The sequence below is a fragment of the Miniopterus schreibersii genome (genome assembly GCF_964146895.1).
Source record: "Miniopterus schreibersii genome assembly, chromosome: 10".
Taxonomy (NCBI): Eukaryota; Metazoa; Chordata; class Mammalia; order Chiroptera; family Miniopteridae; genus Miniopterus; species Miniopterus schreibersii.
In genome coordinates this window covers 38,627,821-38,647,373 of record NC_138110.1, presented here as the reverse complement: position 1 = coordinate 38,647,373, position 19,553 = coordinate 38,627,821, and the positions used below count along the sequence as shown (strand labels likewise).

Sequence of the window (19,553 nt, the reverse complement as noted above, 5' to 3'; positions counted from 1 at the left end):
CAAGTCCTGATCGAACGTGAGAATTACCTCAGGCCCCATGGTGTCTGTGCAAAGCTGGAAGAGAATTTTTTGTCTGCAGAGTTAACCAGCTCTTCCTGGGAATTAGGACGCCTGCTCTGAGAACTCCTCCCACAGAAAAGCGGGCTGTCCCCCTGCCAGAGCAGGTCAGGACTCCTTTAAGCTAGATTACAGGGGTGATGGCGAAAAAACCATTTGTTTCTTCTACTTTGTATTTTCAAAATTCAGTATTCCATACATAATTTTTTTTACATTAAAAAAACACCCAATAAGCAAAAAAGAAGTATCTCCATAAAGGCACTGTCCCAAATAATCAGTACTCAGGGATACCCATCGGTTACTGCCCAGGAACGTCTACGAGGCCCCTCCATGAAGCTGGTCTAGGCACCCCCACTCCCTGCCTCTGGGTGCTATTTTGCAGTGTGTCTCTTTCAGAGTGTGAGCTCCAGCCCAGAGACCAAGTTTTATTTCTGCAGAACCGAGACCTCAGTGGGTGCTCCAGCTCCCTTTGCCCAGGTGCCATCTTCCTGCACATATGTGGTCGGTGCTCACAATGCAGAAGGTGGCAGAACGAAAGCCGAGCATCGCATCCCACCAAGGGAGCCCCGGTAGGCGCCCTTCCCTAAGACACCCTCGTGTGCAACTCACGCTTACCTGTACGGGAACACACGGTGATTACTTCCTTCCTGGCTCATGGTTTTGGTGATGTTATCAGCAATGAGGCGCGCCTTTCTCATGGCATCAATAAAGTCAGCAGAGTTTTGAAGCACGGTGTGGTAGGTCATGAAGTATGTGGCTCCGACTCCTGTGTCATTGCCAAGGATGTTAACTGCTGACCCGTAAGCAGCATGTCCCCTGAGAGAAGACTCGGTGTCAGAAAGACCAAGCTTTGTGAAAGCCTGCAGAATCTGAGCAGTCAAGGTTAAGAGAAATCATCCGACCCTGGGCTCAGGGAAGAGACCCAGCTCTAAGTCGGCGCAGGGAAGGCCCTCTGAAAGGGAATGATGAAGGATCTAGTTACTCTCTCACACAATGGTTTTGCTTTAGTGCTTTGGTTTCATTGGTGCATAGCTGCTGTTGTTTCTGTAACTGGTTCTGCTCACAATTCAATGTTTTCATATAAAGTTTGCTCAGCAATGCTGTGCAACAGGAATTGGAGAGGGGCGAGGCCCTAGAGTGAGACAGCCATGAGATCAGCCTCCACAGTGGCCTCAGCCACGTATATGCCCTGGAGCCCTCAGCAAAGTTACTGCATTTGGGCTGCAGTGTCATCTTCTATAGACAGGTGTACCACCACCTACTCACAGGGCCACGTGACAAGTTAGTGAACTAATATTGCGAGGTGCCTGGCATGATACTGGCACTTAGGAGGCTCCCCCAAAGTGGTGGCTATTGCTTCATAAATGCTGAAGTTACTTGGACTTGTTTTATGTAGGCCAAAGCAATCAGTCTGCAAACAGACCAAGATGTGAGATTCATTTCTATTTTATTTTATTCCCACAGTGCCTAGTATAGGTCTCAAAACACAGACATGATATATGTGACTAATGTATGACAGGACTCAGGTCAAATTATGTATTCTTATGAAAAAACAGGATGTCCAGGGTTTACCTGACGTATATGTGGACACTCATCTTCACCCCACCCTAGTGATTCCTAACCTCTGGGCCAGATATCCTGCTTTTATGGGTAACTGGCTGCCTGGCCGGAAGGACAGGCTGGTAAGAAGCAAGTGGGGCGAAATGATCTACACCTTAATCTAGGATGACATCACCGAAGCAGAGATGCTGTCCCATGCGCTCAGACACAACTCAACAGACTGCTTCACACTCTGAAACGCCACGTGCCCCTCCTCCCCCTCCGCCCACGGACACCAGCCGGGAGGGCGAGCACAGACAGACGCCTAAGAACCGATGCCCAAGGCAGGACGGAAATCGGCTGGAAAGAATGAGGAGTTTTCCTGGAAGGAGTTTGAGAGGTTTCTTTGCTTTCACAGAAGAATCACGAAAGGGTGAAGACAGGGTAGAAAAGAGGACCTTTCCCACATAACTATTTCTACAACCAGCCCGCCTCCGGTTTTCCAGGGCAAACAGAAGTGGGGGCGTACGTGAAGGGCTCTATGGCACTTACCCTTTGCCACACTTGGGGTTTGGGTTGTCAGAAAGGAACATGGGCAGGAATCTCATGAAGTCTCCACCCTGAGGCCTCTGTTTGCCCTCTGGAGTCAGAGGCCTGCAGCGGACGCAGGCAGGGTCAGCCACTAGCAGAAACACGGGGGAAGGAGCCAAGGAGAAAAGATGGGTCTCCAGATTTTACTTTAAAACATTTGAAAATACTGTTAAAGAAATGAGGTGAGTTCTTTTCCTGAATCTTTTACCCTATCCAAAAGCCTCAAACATGTGTGATTTTCACAGTCTAACATATGTAACATACCACCTTCATCTTAGGCAGGCTATAGTAATATTTTCTTCCCGAAGCAGGTTTCCTGCTTGAAGGACGACCTCAATTAGTATTACCAGAGCCCAGGGCTTTGATGTTTTTATCAAGAAAACTCTAGGACAGCCGGGCCGGCATGGCTCAGTGGTTGAGCATTGACCTATGAACCAGGAAGTCGCGGTTCGAGTCCCGGTCAGGGCACATGCCCGGGTTGCGGGCTCGATCCCCAGTGAGGACACTCTCATCACTGATGTTTCTATCGCTCTCCCTCCCTCTCCCCTCTCTCTGAAATCAATAAAAACACATTTAAAAACAAAACAAAAAACAGAAGAAAACTCTAGGACAACCTCAATACTCTTACAAAACCATAGGGCAACAGTGATATACAAAGGACAGCACTCCTATGAGTAGCTACAGCCAGGTACCAATCAAGAGGCAATGGGTGTCGTTGGGAAAAGATGAGAAACCCCCAAACTCTGGAAACCAGAGCTCCCTGACTCAGGCCTCGTTTAGTTCTCAAAGTGAGTGAGGAAAAGGATGGTAAAGGAAATGAGACCCATTTTGGCACGTCCACAGATACAAATGGAGACGAACTGCAGATGACTCATCCCACTGGAAGGGGGGGTGAAGCACCTGAAGCGTTGCAGAACAGCTCAGAGCTATTGTGGACTCTACAGCAGGAAGACTGAGGCTTAATCCAGTCAAAGTAATCGTCGATCCAGGATGAGGGAGCAAAGCCTATTCGGGTACTAGAGGAGAAAACAAAATTACTGACTTGTCCCGCAGGAGCAAGTATTTAGTTCCAGTCCTTTTTCTTAAAATCTAACTTCCTTTCTAGATTTTATACTGCCACTCACTCAATAGTCAAATTACATTCGTACCTCATGGAAAAACCCTCAAAGTATCGGGTGGTAAATTAGTCCTTTAAAGGTTTTGCTCAGGTAAAGCTTGAGTTATCATACATTCTGAAAAACAAACTTTCCAAGAAAATCTATTTTCAGTGAGCAGTTTCAGGCCTAGCTGTCTCCTGGGAGCCCCTCCTGGCCGTTTCTGCTGTAGTATAGGAGGACTGGGTACTGACTACTTGTCCAGCTCAGCGGCGTTGAATATCTGCTGCACCAGGGAGTCGTTGTTACAGCCCATGCCCCCGCACACCATGTTCTGCCCCTTCAGAGAAGTATAGTTGTGTCCTTCCTCCAGCACGAAGTAGACAGGCGGGCCCGCGTGCAGGTACTGACTAAGGGACTTGAAATAATCCATCACGTAGGAGTCCTGAAAGAAGATCCAAAAACAGGACAAGGGGTGAATGTTCTGATGGTTCTAAGTGAGGTGCGGGTGACTAAGAATCAGGAGGCACCGGAAGACCCCTGGCCAGGACGCCACTAGCCCAGATTCAGGACTCCCTACAAAGCCAGTGTCCGTCCTCCTGGGGCACAGGGTGCTCCCCTACCTGGTCCCACTATTAGGAGGGCACCTCACGAGGTAAAGACTGGGAGCTCACATTCCGTGGCCATGCCCCAGAGTGCTGAGAGTTCAGAATGCCAGGCCCACACTGGCAGAGCCCTGTGGCAGTTCTTATAACATGGGAAACCCCGTCAGCACTTGCATTCACAAGCAGGCATTAACTTGAAATAGCTGTATGCATGTTTTGAAAAATGGATTCACCGTTGGCTAAATAAGTTAAAATTAAAAAAAGCATCTTACTTCTGGCATTGAAAGAGACTGATCCAATCCAATTTCTACTTTGTTCAGGACGGCGATACTGAATGACAAAACACCCACAAATACTGCTATCTAGAATGAAAATGAGGTATAAGACAGCAATTGCTTAGTTATAATGAACAGAAGAGCATAACTAAAACCTAAGCACACAAAAAACAGGACTCTTCCACACTGAAAAGCAAGCTTAAGTGACACGCCACCTAAACAAGGAGTACAGAGTACTGGCTGAGATCAGAGTATCTAGAGTCAAACTACCTGGGTTCAAATGCTGGCTCCTCCCCTTACAAGCTGAGTGACCCTGGGGAAGCCACTTAACCTCTCTTAGCTTCTATTTCCTCATCAATAAATCAGGAAAAAGACTTATAACATCAGTTTTGTGGATTAAATGAGAAAAATTTAGGAATAATCTAGATTTTAGCACAGTACCTACCCCGTATTTAGCACAATACCTAATATTAAAGGGCTCAACTGCTACATACTGCTCTTATTTTACTATTACTGGAAACTAATTTATGTTCTCTTAGTAGAGAAGTGATAGATGATCACTGTCAGCTACATCTAGCATATAAACTATAAACAGCTCTGGCCTGGTTGCTGAGGATTAGGGATCGTGGTTGGCGCAGGGGAGGGAGGTGGGTGACACTATGAGGGGACAGCATGAGGGAGACCACTCTGGTGATGGATCTTCCTTGCAGTGGTGGATATGTGTATCTTCACATGGGATAAAATGACAGAGAACTAGACGCACACTTGTGCCAATGTCAAATGCCTAGTTCTGATATCGAACTACAATTATGTAGGACTACAGGAGGAAACTGGGCTAAGGTACTTTGGTCCTCTCTGTACTTTGCATCTTTCTATGAATCTGTAATTATTTCAGAATAAAAACTTAAAAACAAAAACTCTTGTTTATATTGACTGCAAAAAACTAGTTAAAAATCTTTTATATATTTGTACGCCTCTGCTTTTATGTATATACTGCTAACAGCTGTTAGAATCTCCTCCCCAAGTTATGTGATTCTTACAAGGCAGGTGACAAAACTGTGCTGGGGAGATAAACAAGAAAAACCACAGTTAAGTTCATACCACAATCGGTCGCATCCAGTCCTTAAGCAGAAGTGGAGAATAGGAGTTTCTGAAGAAGCGAAACAAGCAGCTCTCTGAGGCCTGGGTGTCCGTTCCATCGTCGGTCCCTCTGACACAGCAAAGGATGTCCAGCCGGTTTTTCTGAGGTGACAAAGACGAACAGAGGTGATGTCCTCTAGCTGCTTCAGCTAGACTCTAGACTCAAATGAACTAGGCTGTAATCCTGATAACAACTTACCTCTTGACGCTTAATGTCTAACCCCAAGAGACTCACAAAACAGGTAATCTGAAGAAGGAAGTCAATGAGGACCGCCATCCCGGCAAAGAGAGAGAAAGTGTGGACCGCAGGCATCACTGACAAGGCTCCTGCAGGGAGAGGAAAGCTGCCATCACTTCCGCTTAGAGCAGAGGGCGCTGGTGACTCTTAAACTCCTGTGTCCCTAAGAAGGGAGCCAGAGCAGGCCAAACCCATGAGAAGACCCCCGCCGCCCCTCCCTGACAAAGGATGCTGCAAAAGTCTGCAGGTCACACAGAAAAGAGTCTGTGAGCCCGGTGCTGTTCAAAATGGTTTCAGCATCAGAATCCCTTGGGGAGTTAAAAATGTAGGTTCCTGGGCGCAGGACCCATCCTACTTAATCAAGACAGTGGGACTTCAACCCCAATTCTTGTGTATTTAATAGGCTCTCTGGGCAAATATATGCACATTAAAATGTGAGAACCATTAATATAGGCCATTTCTTACAGTACCTTCTCTGCATCACTCTAAGACAGGGACAGTATGTTCCATCTGTTACTGTATCAACAATATCAGTTTCCTAGTTTATTTACAATCACATGAGGATGCTCCAAGTCAAAAGCACTGGCTCAGACTCACAAACTGAAAACTGGCAGCTCGTGGGCCAGATGTAGCCTGTTTGGCCCACACTTTATAAACCCATTCTAAAATTTAAAATACTTTTAATATAAAATAAGAAGCCAATATTTAACAAGGAGATTTTGATTCACAGTGTTGCTTGAGAAAAAACAATTGGACCTAGCAGCACTGGGCTAGCAGCACAGAACTGTGTCTTTTGGACAGGACCTGTGCACTCTGGCTGCCGCAGTCCCCACACCTCCTACTGTTCTCCCAAAGTCACTTCACCCTTGAGGTACAGTGTCAGCTGCTATTATCATCACATTTGCACTGGTTTTCTTACAATAGAGGTAAAAAGTGGAAATAACTTTTTTTGCACCTACACCCATTAAAAGGAACTAAAAGGACACAGGTTTCAAAGCACACCGCTTGACAGGAATAAAAAATAATATGCTAATAGCATGTCTGTGCTCCTCCAATGGCCCTGTGATGACCTGGTGGCCCGCAGAGGCATTTCTGTTTGGACTGTGTGTCTTCTCTGGACTTGCTGGGCGGTTCTAACCCGGCCTCCTCCTCAGAGGATGTAGTCCGTTTTCTCATCTACACGCCAGAGATGGGGGCAGAGACAGTCCGCTCGTAAGGCCGGGTGACTTCTCCATGTGAAGGAAATACAGAAGCTGGCTTTGCTCTAGCTTATTCTGGTTCCTGTACTGAGGGGAGAGCCAAAACCTCTGCTCATCAGCGAGGCTGCTTCCCCGGTGAGCTGTGTGCACAGAGGAGGAAGCCTGCCCATGAGAACTATGCCCAACACCTTGCAAGCTAAAGCCTGTGGATTTTGGAGCTGCTGCTTAGTGTTGTTTTCAGGAGTCGTCTGTGGCTATGCAAGGATGCTATTTTCAAATATCAACATTTGCCATGGGAGCCAAAAAGGGGAGTCCTAGGTATCTGTACCCCAAACATCAACGCTATCCTGAAACAATGTGAGAAAGAAAACACCTGCTAAATGACACCCAAGATACTGCCACCAATTCTTCTTGCAGTCCATCCTGACACTTTCCAATTACAGAATAAAGCTTTAAAATGGAAGAACACAAAGGAGCATATTCAGAAACCCAGGCTCCTTCTACTCCCAGGCTCAGCAAACTATAAGACTGTTAGAATTCAAAGAGCAATTACCTAAGAAAAATGCTACCGTCTCTGAAAAGGATGACAGGAACATACTAGGAGCCACTTCTCCAAGGACCCTGCCCAGCTGCTGGTCCAGGGTTTCCCCTTGAAGACGTTCGTCTCTCTTTAAAAAAAAAAATTAAATTAAACATACAACATAAAAATTTCTCAATAACACCACACCTCTTTGCTTCTCTGTGTTAACAGTAAATAAAAATGATTAGCGGCATCTATTTATTGTATGTAAACCTTGGTGGGGGACCCGTAACGTCTCATGTTCGTTCATTCAAAGTATTCCTGACCTCCTGAGCTAGGTAACAGGTGCAAGAAGAGGCTGGATCATTTTATGAGGAAAATATATAAATGCAAGCTGCAGGTGGCTGGACCATTAAATGACATGCCACTTACATGCCACTGGGTCTCCATGCAGGTAAGAGCTACAGGACAAGGGAGGGGACCATGTGAGAACAAATGACTGAGACCATTTTCTACATCAGCAGATCCTGTGTTTACCTTTGGTCCTTTTAGTGGCACCTTTGACCAATCTTTCATTCTTCTGCACCATGTGGAAAATCATTTTAATATCAGGCGTACCCGAAGTATTTTACGCACAGCGTGTTAGCCCCTTTTGTACATATGTTGCACATATTTAAAATCAGTTTTTACTTTATTCCACCAACCAAAGAGAGGAGTGAACTTCTTGGTCCCCAAATATCCAGAATAAGTGACAGACACTGGTAAACAACACAGAGGAAAGGAAACAAAGTGTCCTCATTGTCCACACTCGCAAATGCTCTGCATGGAACCAAACAGCCATTCATGGAGCTCGGTCCCTGGTCAGCTGCCAAGCTCAGTGAGATGATGAAAACGTACCTGGTAGGTCTGGACCAGAATGAAGATGTTGTCCACCCCAACAGCCAGCACCAGGAATGGGATGACTTCAATCACAATGAGGGTGAGGGGGATCCCAATGTAGCTGAAGATGCCCAACGAGCAAGCCACCGAGCTCAACACGATGAGAATACCTGCGATGCCGAGGGAGATTTTAGAATCCACCTGAGAGATGCAACAAAGACATGAGCATCCGTTAGAGCATCTTCTCTCCTGTTACTGAAAGGTCCTCACCTCTACTTCGTTGCATGGGTACAGCCAATCTGGAGCTAAAAGCACAATTCCTAGTTTGAGAAAAAAATATGAAAAATTGTCTAAGTCTGCCCAGCTGGGCGTGGCTCGGCGGCTGAGCGTCGACCTGGGATCTAGGTGATGGGGGTTCGATTCCCGGTCAGGGCACATGCCCGGGTTGCGGGCTCGATCAATGACTCTCTCATCATTGATGTTTCTATCTCTCTCTCTCCCTCCCTCTCCTTTCCTCTCTCTGAAACCAATAAAGATATATTTAAAAAAAAAAAATTGTCTAGGTCTTCCCAAGGAACATATTTTAGGAGCTTCTATTCTTAGGTGATGAGGTAGACAAATTAGAAAAAGCTGGACCATGTGAAATAAATTTTAAGTTGAAGATAAATCAGAAAATTAAAACTGAAGAAAATAGATGCAGGGAATTAAAAATGTTACATACAACTAAAAAAAATGGGAATTTAAGGCAGTTTTTGAACATAAGAAATTAAGTAGAGGCAAAAATATGACCTATGTATGCTGTACAGTGACTGTCATTTCTAACAACACAGATATACACACTATCTACACTATGCAGACATGCCCAGCGCCACACTTACCAGAAGCCGGCTACAGCTTTTGATGTGCCCCAAGGCTATGGAAATATAGAGAAACATGACGGCATAGCTGATCACAACAGTGAAGATATCACTGTTACTTTCACGATTCAGTTCGTCTTCGATGCTTCGTTCAGCAATGAAAGAAATGGTGAGATTTGGATTCTTGTAGTTTTTTACTAAATTAATAAACCTAAAGAGTAAGAAGAATTTTATATTTTAGTTAAAACTTAGTGACAGCAAAGTGAGGAACTTCTTCCCAACTTTTTTTAATGTTTTTTTAAATTCATTAATTTTTTAGAGAGGGAGGAAGGGAAAAAAAGAGGGGGATAAGAAGAGGGGGAGAGAGAGAAACGCTGACGTGTTGTGCCACTTATATACGCATTCACTGCTTGATTCCTGCATGTGCCCTGACCGAGGATTGAACCTGCAACCTTGGCATATGGGGATGATGCTCCAACCAACTGAGCTACCTGGCCAGGGCTTTCCCAACTTCTATGACACAAAAGCCACACTCTCTTAACCTTTATATGAATTTAGATCTTCACTGGAGCCTAGACGGTGAGTCATTTCCAGACATGCTGAGTTTTCTACCATTTAAATAGGTTTAGAACAAGTGTGAAAATTGGTTCATGGTCTCATTCTTTTTTACTAAAAAAGATTTCTAAATGAAGTACTGTACATTATAATAAAGATATGCTCATGAGGCCTGGCTGGTGTGCCTCAGTTTGTTCAGCATCATCCCATAGTCCCCTACACTGAGGGGTCACCTGTTTGGTTCCTGATCAGGGCACATGCCCAGGTTGTGGGCTTGATCCCCAGCAGGGGGTGTGCAGGAGGCGGCTGATCGATGTTTCTCTCTCGCATGGATGTTTCTCTTTCTCTCTCTCCCTCTCCCTCACTCTCTAAAATCAATAAAACATCTTTTTAAAAACAAGATATATGCTCATGAAATAAAAAATGTAAATGTTGATTTACAGATTCAATGCAGACCTTATCAGAATCCCAGCTGATCTTTGTTGAAAGGTAAACTGATTCTAAAATTCATATGGAATTGCAAGGGGCCCAGAATAGCCAAAACCTTCTTTTTCAAGAACAAAGTTTGATTTCAAATTTACTACAAAACAACAGTAATCAAGGCAGTGTGATACCCACACGATGATAAACATTCAGATTAAAGGAAAAGAACTCGGAGTCCAGAAATGAACCATGTATCTATGGCCAGGATTTTTCAACAGGGTGACAAAAGGGGAAAATGATCTTTTCAGCAAATGGCCTGGGACAACTAGATAGCCACATGCAAAAGAGTGATGAACCTTTACCTTACACCATAGACAAAAATGAACTCAAATGGATCAAAGACCTGATATAAGAGCTAAAACTCTTAGAAAAACATAGGTATAAATCTCCACGTCCTTGGATTAGATTTCTTAGTTATGATACAAAAAGTACAAGCAACAAAAGAAAAAACAGATAAATTGGATTTCATCAAAATTAAAAACTTTTGTGTTTCAAAGGATACCATCAAGAAAGCAAAAAAAAGGGAGGGAGGAACACTTGGAAATCATGTATCTGATAAGGGATTGTAGAATATATAATAATCCTTATTCTTCAATAATAAATATACAAATAACCCAGCTAAAAAATGAAGAAAGGATACAAATAAACATTTCTCCGAGGAGGTTATACAAATGGCCAATAAGAGCATGAAAAGATGCTAGAAATCATTAGTCATCAGGGAAATGCAAATCAAAACTGCAAAAAGGTACCACACCACTTCATATCTTCAATGCCCATGGAGATAACCAGAATTAAAAAGTCAGACAATAACAAATAAAAAGTCAGACAATAACAAGTGTTGACAAGGATATGGAGAATTTGAAATCTTTATACACTGCTGGTGGGAATGTAAAATGGTGTAATCACTTTGGAAAACAGTCCGGTGGTTCCTCAAAGAATTACCAATTGACCCATCAATTCTAATCCTAGGTATATACCCAAGAGAAATAAAAACATACGTTCACACAAAAGCTTGTATACAAATGTCTATAGCAGCATTATTCATAATAGTCAAAAGGCAGAAACAACCCAATTGTGCATCAACGAATGGATGAACAAAACGTGGTATATCCATAGGATGGAACATTATTCAGCCATAAAAAGGAATGAAGGACTGACACACACATGCTACAACTTGGATTAACCTTGAAAACATTACGCTAAGTGAAAGATGCCAGATACAAAATTTCACACATATGATTCCATTCATATAAAAAAAGTCCAGAATAGGAAAACATATGAAGATAGAAAGTAGATCAGTGGTTGCATATGGCTGGGAGGTGGGAAGATGTGAGGACGGGGGCCGATAGCTAAAGGATATGGGGTTGCTTTCTGGGGTAAAGAAAATATTCTAAAATTGGCTGTGGTGATGGTTGGACATTATCCGTGAATATACAAAAAGCTATTGAACTATATACTTTAAATAAATAAGTGAAATGTATGATACATGGATTATATCTCAATAAAGCTGTTTTTTAAAAAATATATATACTTAAAGTACACTATAAAGTAAAAAGTCACAGCCCCCTGTCCTCCTAAGTGTTCACCCCATTCTCTAGAGGCTGCAAACACAGTTAACAATTTCCTGGATATTTTTCTAGGCATGGACAATATGTATAGCATATACTGACTTAAACATGCTGTGTGTAATTTTTATTTAATACACCTTGAGCCATTTATTACCTATCTGTAATGACTGCAAAGTTTTCTACTGTACTTACCCATTACTAATAATATACATTCAGTTAGCTCCTGGATTTTGCTGTTAGAAAATACTGCAAGAAAAATTTCCACATATATACTTTTGCTTCTTATGTAGGGAGATCTGTTCAAACAATGTTTATAGGCAAATTTACTTACAGATTTTTTTCTTAGCATCATTGTACCAAGTACCAAGTGAAAAGATATAACTCAGATCTGATGTGGGTGAGTTTGGCTAAATGAAGTTTAGGTGCTCTCTGCTAGTGTCCAGCTTCTCACAAAACAAGGACAGGTTGTTCAGACCCTGTGAGCAACTCACTCTCTTTCCCAGGCCTGGGCCCTCTGGAGCTTCTCAGTATCATTATAGTAATTATTGACAGGAAAGGTAATCACAAGGGCTGTGGCGTTATTGTAGTTTTGATCTAGAAAAAAAAAAAAGGGACATCAAAAAGATTATAAGCATACAGACAATTAGATAAATACAAGAGGCAAATTACAAGACAGCTGGTTTCTGATTTCTAACTAGGGCTGTAGACTATCTATCCCTGTGCTCTAAGAACAGAAAAAGAGTTCACTTAAATAGTGTCTATACAGTTCAGTTAATGAATAAAAAGGATTCTCTATCGGAAGTAGGCTCAGGTTATCAGGAAAAGTTTTTTTTTTAATTACACAGCACTTGCATGGTAAAAATTTCGGAGCAGAAAGGCGTTCAGCGAAAAGTTTCTCTCCTTTCTCAGTACCGTTGCCATTCTCTTAGCCCTCGCCACCCCGAGACTGCCCGTGACTCTTCCCGGAGACGCTCCACAGACGCATAAGCGAATGCATGTATTCTTCCCTTTTCCTTCCCTTTTATACAAAGAGTGACGTACTGCTCTGCACATTACGCTTTTAAATTTGTCTTGTGACTCATTCCAGTACATAAAGAGCTTCCTCATTCTTTTCTCTGCTGCATAATATTTTCTAGTATAATTTAACCTAGCTCCCATTGATGGATATTTTCACAATTTTTAAAATTAGAAACAATATCACTACAAGGAATAATCTTATATTTTTAATGTGTAAGATACATACTTGTAGAATCAATTCTTATAAGTACAATCACTGTATCAAAAAGTTTGGGCATTTCTAATTTTGATAGATTCTCCCACAATGCCCACCAAAAAGGCTACCCTATTTTTCATTCAACAAAATATTTACTGAGACCACTTTTGTGCCAGGCAGTATTTAAGTGCCATGGATACATCACTGAGCAAAAGTGATAAAAATCCCTGCCTTTTCCTGGAGCTTATATTCTAGTAACCAATTTACAGTTCCACCCACGTAGTAGCTTCCCTATGCTTTCACTCATCCCAGGTTTACTGAACTCTTAGATCTTTGCTAATCTATTAGGTAGAAACACTGAAGTGAAGTGGATTTCACTAATCAGGGGAGAGGTTAAGCATTTTTTCCTATATAATGAAAAGCTCCTTGTATTTCTTCTTCTGTTAACTTTCAGATGGCTCACCCACTTTTCTTCTGGGTGGTTGACCTTTTCTTTTCTTTACAAGAGCTCTTTATGTATTAAAGAAACGCTGTTATGTGTACTATTTTTTTCCTCCACTTTGTTTCTTTTTTTTTTTTAACTTTATGAAGTTTGTTCTTCACATAGGAATTTAAAATTCCCATGTAGTCAGATTCATCAGTCTTTCCTTTTGTGGCTTCTGAGTTTTATCTTGCTAGAAATGCCTTCTCCATTTAAAAATTATTTTTAGCCTGGCCGGGTGTGGCTCAGCGGTTGAGCATCAACCCAGGATCCAGGCGATCAGGGTTCGATTCCCGGTCAGGGCACATGGCCAGGTTGCAGGCTCAATCCCCAGTCGGGGGCGTGCAGGAGGCAGCTGATCAATGACTCATCATTGATGTTTCTATCTCTCTATCCCTCTCCTCTCCTCTCTCTGAAATCAATAAAGATATATTTAAAAATAAATAAGTAAATAAATATTATTTTAAAAAATTCCTCCTGTATTTCCTCCTAGTCCTTTAATAGTTTCACTTCTTACATTTCAATCTTTGATCCATCTGGAATTTATTTTGGTGGAAGGAATAAGGCAGAGATCAAACTTAATTTTTATGGCTGCAACTAGCAAGTTGGTGCCACCATCTTTCCCCCACCAATGAGAAATGGCATTTTATTATACGAGGCAGAGTAAAATTTAAATACAGATCACAACTTCTAAAGAAAACATTTATTTGGCCTCCTCATTAGGGTGGAGAAAGACCTGCAGAGATGCCTGTAATTAGGCTTCAGATGCCAAAGCGGCCACGTGAATCAGAGCCCATTGTACCTAGTACAATCTGTCCCATGGTGTTACAGGAACCAGCAAAGAGCAAGCCAACTGCTCCTTCTACCATGAAAGTGTCAGAATTCTTAGCCAATTGGTTTAGAAGAAAAAAAAAAATCCATCAACTTTCTTTTTCCCCACCTTACACAGTATCTCTTTCCCGATACAGATGTTCTTAACCTGAGGTCCACAGATTCCGTAGGGGATCTACAGACGAACTTCTAGGGTTTTGGGAACTCCCTGAAGCTGCACAATATATTACGTGATGTTCACAATTACATTATTCTGGGGATATGTCTTTAACTTTTCACAGCTTCCTAAAGTGTGACCTAAAAAATGGCTAACACTGTCCACTTTTTTTAAATCCAGAAAACAAACAAACCCACAGGAGATATTATATTTTGGATTTAAGAGATAGGAAATAAGAATGCTCAATTTATAAAACCTTTATGATTACCACTTGACTGTTAATAAGAGAATCAAGACTACTTAATCTCATAGGAAAATCAAAAGGTTCCCTCACTTACCATCATAGCCTCCTAACACAAGCCACGGGAACACTGGTCCACCAAACGTCCCCAGACAAGGATCGTGGAGCAAGCTGGTATCATTCAGAGAGGCAGGAGCCCTGCCAAGAAGTTTAGAAGACAGCTCCCAATTAGAACCAGCCTCAAGACATCAGAGACCTAAACGTTTATACAACTAACAGTTAATCAGGCTATACTATTTTTCACTCATTTATTCAACAAAATATTTACATATTCTAAGCATAACGTGGGTCCTGAGGTTCCTTAGGTGAATCACACAATATAGTTCAGCACTTGCCTTTGGAAGCTCGGAGTCACCGAGTGAGAGGCAGGCAAATATAGCACGATGTAACTCCCATCACTCGGTGCCTGGCACACAGAGGGAACAGCTAATACAGGGGAAAACTGTCACCTAAAAGAGGAGACATGTACAGAAGCAGGACTCTAAGGACAAGGGAGAATTCACCTGGGAGGGAGAAGTGAGGGTGCTCCATGCAACTGCAACTATGGGGGAGGGAGGGGGAGAACAGGCATATGAGAGAGGAGAGAGCAAGAGGGTGACGGTTTGAGAAACAAAAAGTCCTGTGTCTAGAGCATGGGGTACCCTTGACGGGGGACTTCTGAGAGAGGAGATGGGCCTAGAAAGTGACAGATGATGAAAAAAGGATTACGTGCCATGCTAAGTAGTTGGAATTTTTCATCCGGTAGACACTGGGGAATAGGGACCTGGGGAAAGGGGGCCATGGGCTGCTTTACAAAGATAACTCCCGTGGCAAAGTGGAAGAAGGTCTGCAAGTGGCGAAGAAAGAGGAAACGGGGAGACCGGTCAGGAGGTTTGTGCAATGGCCCAGGCAAGGGACAACCTGGAGTGCAGTGAAGACAGATGAGCCATGGAGAGGGAACCAGCATTTCAGGACAGATCATAAGCCAGAACTGTGCTGGGCACTTGAAGTTCTTGAATACAACCTGAACCACCACCCTTGAGAGCCAAGGGATGATGGAATCAGGCCTCAGAGGTCAGGTCACCTGCTTGGGGCAAACAGGCTACAGGGTTGCAGCCAGAAGCTGAGTCCCTTCATCCCACAGCCTGACACTGCCTCCACATCATGGATTTGAGAGCTCATCCAGAGATTAAAATCACAAAAATTACATGAGGAAGAATTCAGGGAAAGAGCCTCAAGTTTGAGTTAACGAACTGGTAGATGTTAATGCTGTTACATAATACAAGGGAAAGAAGTAGGTCTGGGCAGTCAGGGGGAAAAGCCCAGGAAACGTTGGAGGGTGAGGAGGGGGTGAGAGCTGGAGACACAAAGTGTAGCCACACACCAAGCACAGATCCCTGACACACAGGACAGGAGCTGCTGACACCTAGCTGAACCTGCCCCACTTAGATAAAACATGTCTCATGCATCCCCCCAACCAAAAAATTTTGTTGACTTCTATTTTGCACAACAGCAAGTGGTTGTTTTTTCTTTAAATATAGAAATTATATAATATTAATTTTTTTCAACCTGCCCATGGCTCCTTTATACCATCTATCCTGTGGAAAATACTGGCTTAGGGTATTGGGGCATACGCTTTTTGTTTTATGGGATGTTTTTAGAGGTGACCTCCGTGAAATAGAGTATACACAGCTCAACCCCCTAAAATGTCATATTCTAGCACCAAAAATAGAACTTAAGGTCAACAAACCAGACCAGGAGTCAGTGTGCTCAATTCTCGAGATGTGGTTAGTTAAGCAGTGCACTCAAAGGTGACAAACAATAATTTCCAATGATGAAGAAATAGCCATGGTGACTGTCTGACTGACCGAACAAGTGTCTCCAGGCCAGGTCAGGCCAAAGGGCAGGGCGTCACAGGTAGCCAAGCACAGCTTCTCTGTGACTAACTGAACTATAAACACACTCTGCCCAGCTAGACATGTCTCCTTCAGGAAGCAGCCTCCCTGCTCCCAATCTAAACCAGCACACCAATCCTGCCCCACACTCCACAAGGGGACATGCACGTTTTAAAAATACTTCAATGTCATAATATAAATTTGTATTTAAAAGACAAGAAAACTCACTGTAGGTATTTATTTTTGTGAGAAACCAGCTCAAGAAACTCAGGGTGGTGTGATAGATGAAACTATGTTATCAATCCAGGCATGAAGGAAAGGCTGAGAGGGACCTTCTGTTCCTCGATTATACATCACAAAAGCTCCACACCAGGGCCTTTGTACTTGCTGATGGCTACTGGGAACACTTTTTCCTCTGACAGTCACAGGCTCCCTCCTTTCCTTTCCCTTTGAGCAGGACTCCACTCCATCCAAAGCAGGCAACCGCGCTGCCCTCTATCTTCCAGCCTGGTTTTACGTTCTCCATAGCACCCATATCTACCTGGCATTAGAGGACATAGCTGTCTGTTCATCATCTGTCTCCCTCCGCTAGAACATTTGCTCACTGCTGGGTCTCTGGTACCTACAACAGTGTGTAGCAACAGCAAGTGCTCAAATACTGGGGGATGAATGAGTAACCGCCCAGCCACGTACCGTACACAGTACAGAAAGTGCGTGTGGTAATCCGCATACACAAAGAAGTCGTCCCCTATTTTGTGGTCCAGCACGGAGTGGCTGTTCTGGAAGTAATTTAACACACTCATAATGGTGCAGTTCTTGTTATATGGCGAGAGAGGGGCCAAACAGATGTCTTGAAGTGTCACGGTCTCATTGTTGTAAGACGCAGTAAGGTTTTCGATGGCTATTTGTAAGTCAAGAACCTAAAAGATACAAATCCAGAAACTGGCTCAGATTCTGACTCACCATTACTGCCCTGAGGGGCCAGAACATACAGAGTATTTGGGGAAAATCCTTCCTAAGACAGGGAGAGGAGTAAGGCACACTATGGTACGTATCTGATGACAAAAAGGCCTAGTCTTAGAGGACAACAAACTGGGATGGTGACCATATTTAGAGGCATCCAGAAAGATGGGGAGGTGACACCATTACCAGGCCTGATCTCAGCGCAGAACGCGTGAACATCTCCCCTCGCACCCTTCTCCAGCTGTGACCAGCAGGGCCAGAGGGGAGGCTGGGGCAATTTTCCTTATCTTCCTGACATTCCCCGCACCAACAACATACCACCTGCTGCCTGGCTCCATACTATGATTATTTATGTATGTTCCCATATTTTCTAATAAAGAATACACTCCTGGAGGTAAATAACTGCTGTGCACCTTCTGTAACAAGTTGGCAGTCACTGGAGGGAAAAGGTTCTATTCAAGTCTTGGAACCACTCTGATGTTTTTTAAGACATCCAACTTTCCAACATTTAAAGGAAAAACCATGCTATTGTGCAACCACTCATTAAAAAAGAAGTGGGATGCAGTTTATTCACAGATACTTTTCTCCAGGGCAAGTGTGATGGGGAGAACAGGATGGATCTTGTCCCAAATGCAGGCAATGATCCTTCACTTCTGCAGGTAGATCAGCAGTGACCCATAGCTCCTCCCTCAGTCCCCAGGACGGCACAAGAGGATTCAGTCCTTTGGGTTCTAGAATGTTACTTTTCAATTACCAAGGAAAAAACCTCACAGGTTCCTAAAGCTAATTATAAATACATTCTGCTCCAATACAGAAATGCTCATCTCTGTATTGGAAGTACCAGAGGCAGTAAATACAAAAGTGGCTTATGGCAGATTTTTCAAGTTCAACACCTGTCACTCTTTCTTGAAAATTCACTTTACTTTTACCATTAAGATTTTTAAAAATATACCACTACACTGAGCCCCAAACTCACACCCAGTAGAACTGGTGAACATGTAAAAGCCAGCCAACCACTGTGCTCCCTGGAATTGATTTCTGCAAAAAGCAGATTACCTGGTGCAAAATCTCTATGTCAAGAGGAGGTCCAAAGGGCACGTCAGATCCTGAGGGGTACGGCTCGTAAGTGCTTGTGTTGGTGTAGGGGGCCTGGATGATGAGCTGCTCCGTGCGGAAGAAAGGCCCAAAGTGGGTGTCAAAGTACTCTTTCTCCAGGCGCGCCTGGCTGCTGGGGGCTGACCAGAGGTCGACTGGATTGGTTGTGACTTGGACAAACACCAGGCCTGAAGAACACGCAGCAATGAAGGCCAGGGAGAAGAAAATGACACAGCCGGGGTTTCGGACACAGAAGGAGCCCCACTGTGTGAAGAGCTGCCTCAAACAGCCCTCGAATGCTGCACCAAGCTGGTCGCAGCAGAATGCCTCCCCTGGAAGAGCAGGAGAGGAAGAGAAGGTGAAGGTTAAGAGCCGAGCCACTGAAAGTTGGAACAGGGAAAGCATTAGCTACTTCACCTGGGGGAATCCTGTCTGCACTGGGAATGTGACTCCCCTCTACCCTACCCCCTGACCCCCAGCCCTCAGCTACCTATCTGCTCTAGAAGCCACCCCTCCTGTCTGCCCACAATGACTGCCAACCTCCACCCCACAGGACTGATGCTCACATATAAGCCCCTGAAAGGCAAAGCTCTCTGGGTGCTCTGTCCAAAGCAGTTCCCTTCAACCTCTCCTGCTACTCCTGCTCTCAGGCTGCTAGGTTAGCGCCTCCACAGTCTATCCCAGTCCATCATTATCTATTGCTGTCGTTAATTACTTGGTTCCGACCCGCCACCCAATTCGGTTGTCAGTGCACAAGGGCAAGGACCCGTCTGTCTTGATCAGAACTGTGTCCTCAGCACTAGCACGGTGTCTCTCCCAGAATAGGTATGTAAACATTTGTTGAGGAAATGAACACCCACGCCAACATAATCCTAACCCTTCTATTTGAGTACAAAAGTGCCTACCTTTGTCACTGGCATTTATAGGGAAAGCTATATTGCTATCAATGGGGGTGTACTCGGAGACAAAATACCATTTTCTGAAAAATAAAAGCATTTAAGTAATATCAGTGGGTTTCAACATAACAAGGCTATTCTT

The 19,553-nt window shown here is 43.7% G+C and overlaps 1 protein-coding gene across 1 annotated transcript in view; it reads right to left on the bottom strand.

Moving 5' to 3' along the window:
* NPC1 (NPC intracellular cholesterol transporter 1) overlaps positions 1 to 19,553 on the bottom strand; it is a 44,123-nt gene that overhangs the window by 3,943 nt on the left and 20,627 nt on the right. The window contains exons 7-21 of the mRNA XM_081150205.1: positions 19,421 to 19,494; positions 18,477 to 18,847; positions 17,151 to 17,377; positions 14,621 to 14,721; positions 12,092 to 12,194; positions 9,016 to 9,205; positions 8,156 to 8,338; positions 7,292 to 7,406; positions 5,501 to 5,628; positions 5,263 to 5,403; positions 4,159 to 4,248; positions 3,536 to 3,726; positions 3,088 to 3,203; positions 2,149 to 2,278; positions 673 to 873 (exon numbers count right to left, since the gene is read on the bottom strand). Of these exons, the coding sequence (XP_081006331.1) occupies positions 673 to 873; positions 2,149 to 2,278; positions 3,088 to 3,203; positions 3,536 to 3,726; positions 4,159 to 4,248; positions 5,263 to 5,403; positions 5,501 to 5,628; positions 7,292 to 7,406; positions 8,156 to 8,338; positions 9,016 to 9,205; positions 12,092 to 12,194; positions 14,621 to 14,721; positions 17,151 to 17,377; positions 18,477 to 18,847; positions 19,421 to 19,494 (2,361 nt within the window). The remainder of the gene's footprint in view (positions 1 to 672; positions 874 to 2,148; positions 2,279 to 3,087; positions 3,204 to 3,535; positions 3,727 to 4,158; positions 4,249 to 5,262; positions 5,404 to 5,500; positions 5,629 to 7,291; positions 7,407 to 8,155; positions 8,339 to 9,015; positions 9,206 to 12,091; positions 12,195 to 14,620; positions 14,722 to 17,150; positions 17,378 to 18,476; positions 18,848 to 19,420; positions 19,495 to 19,553) is intronic.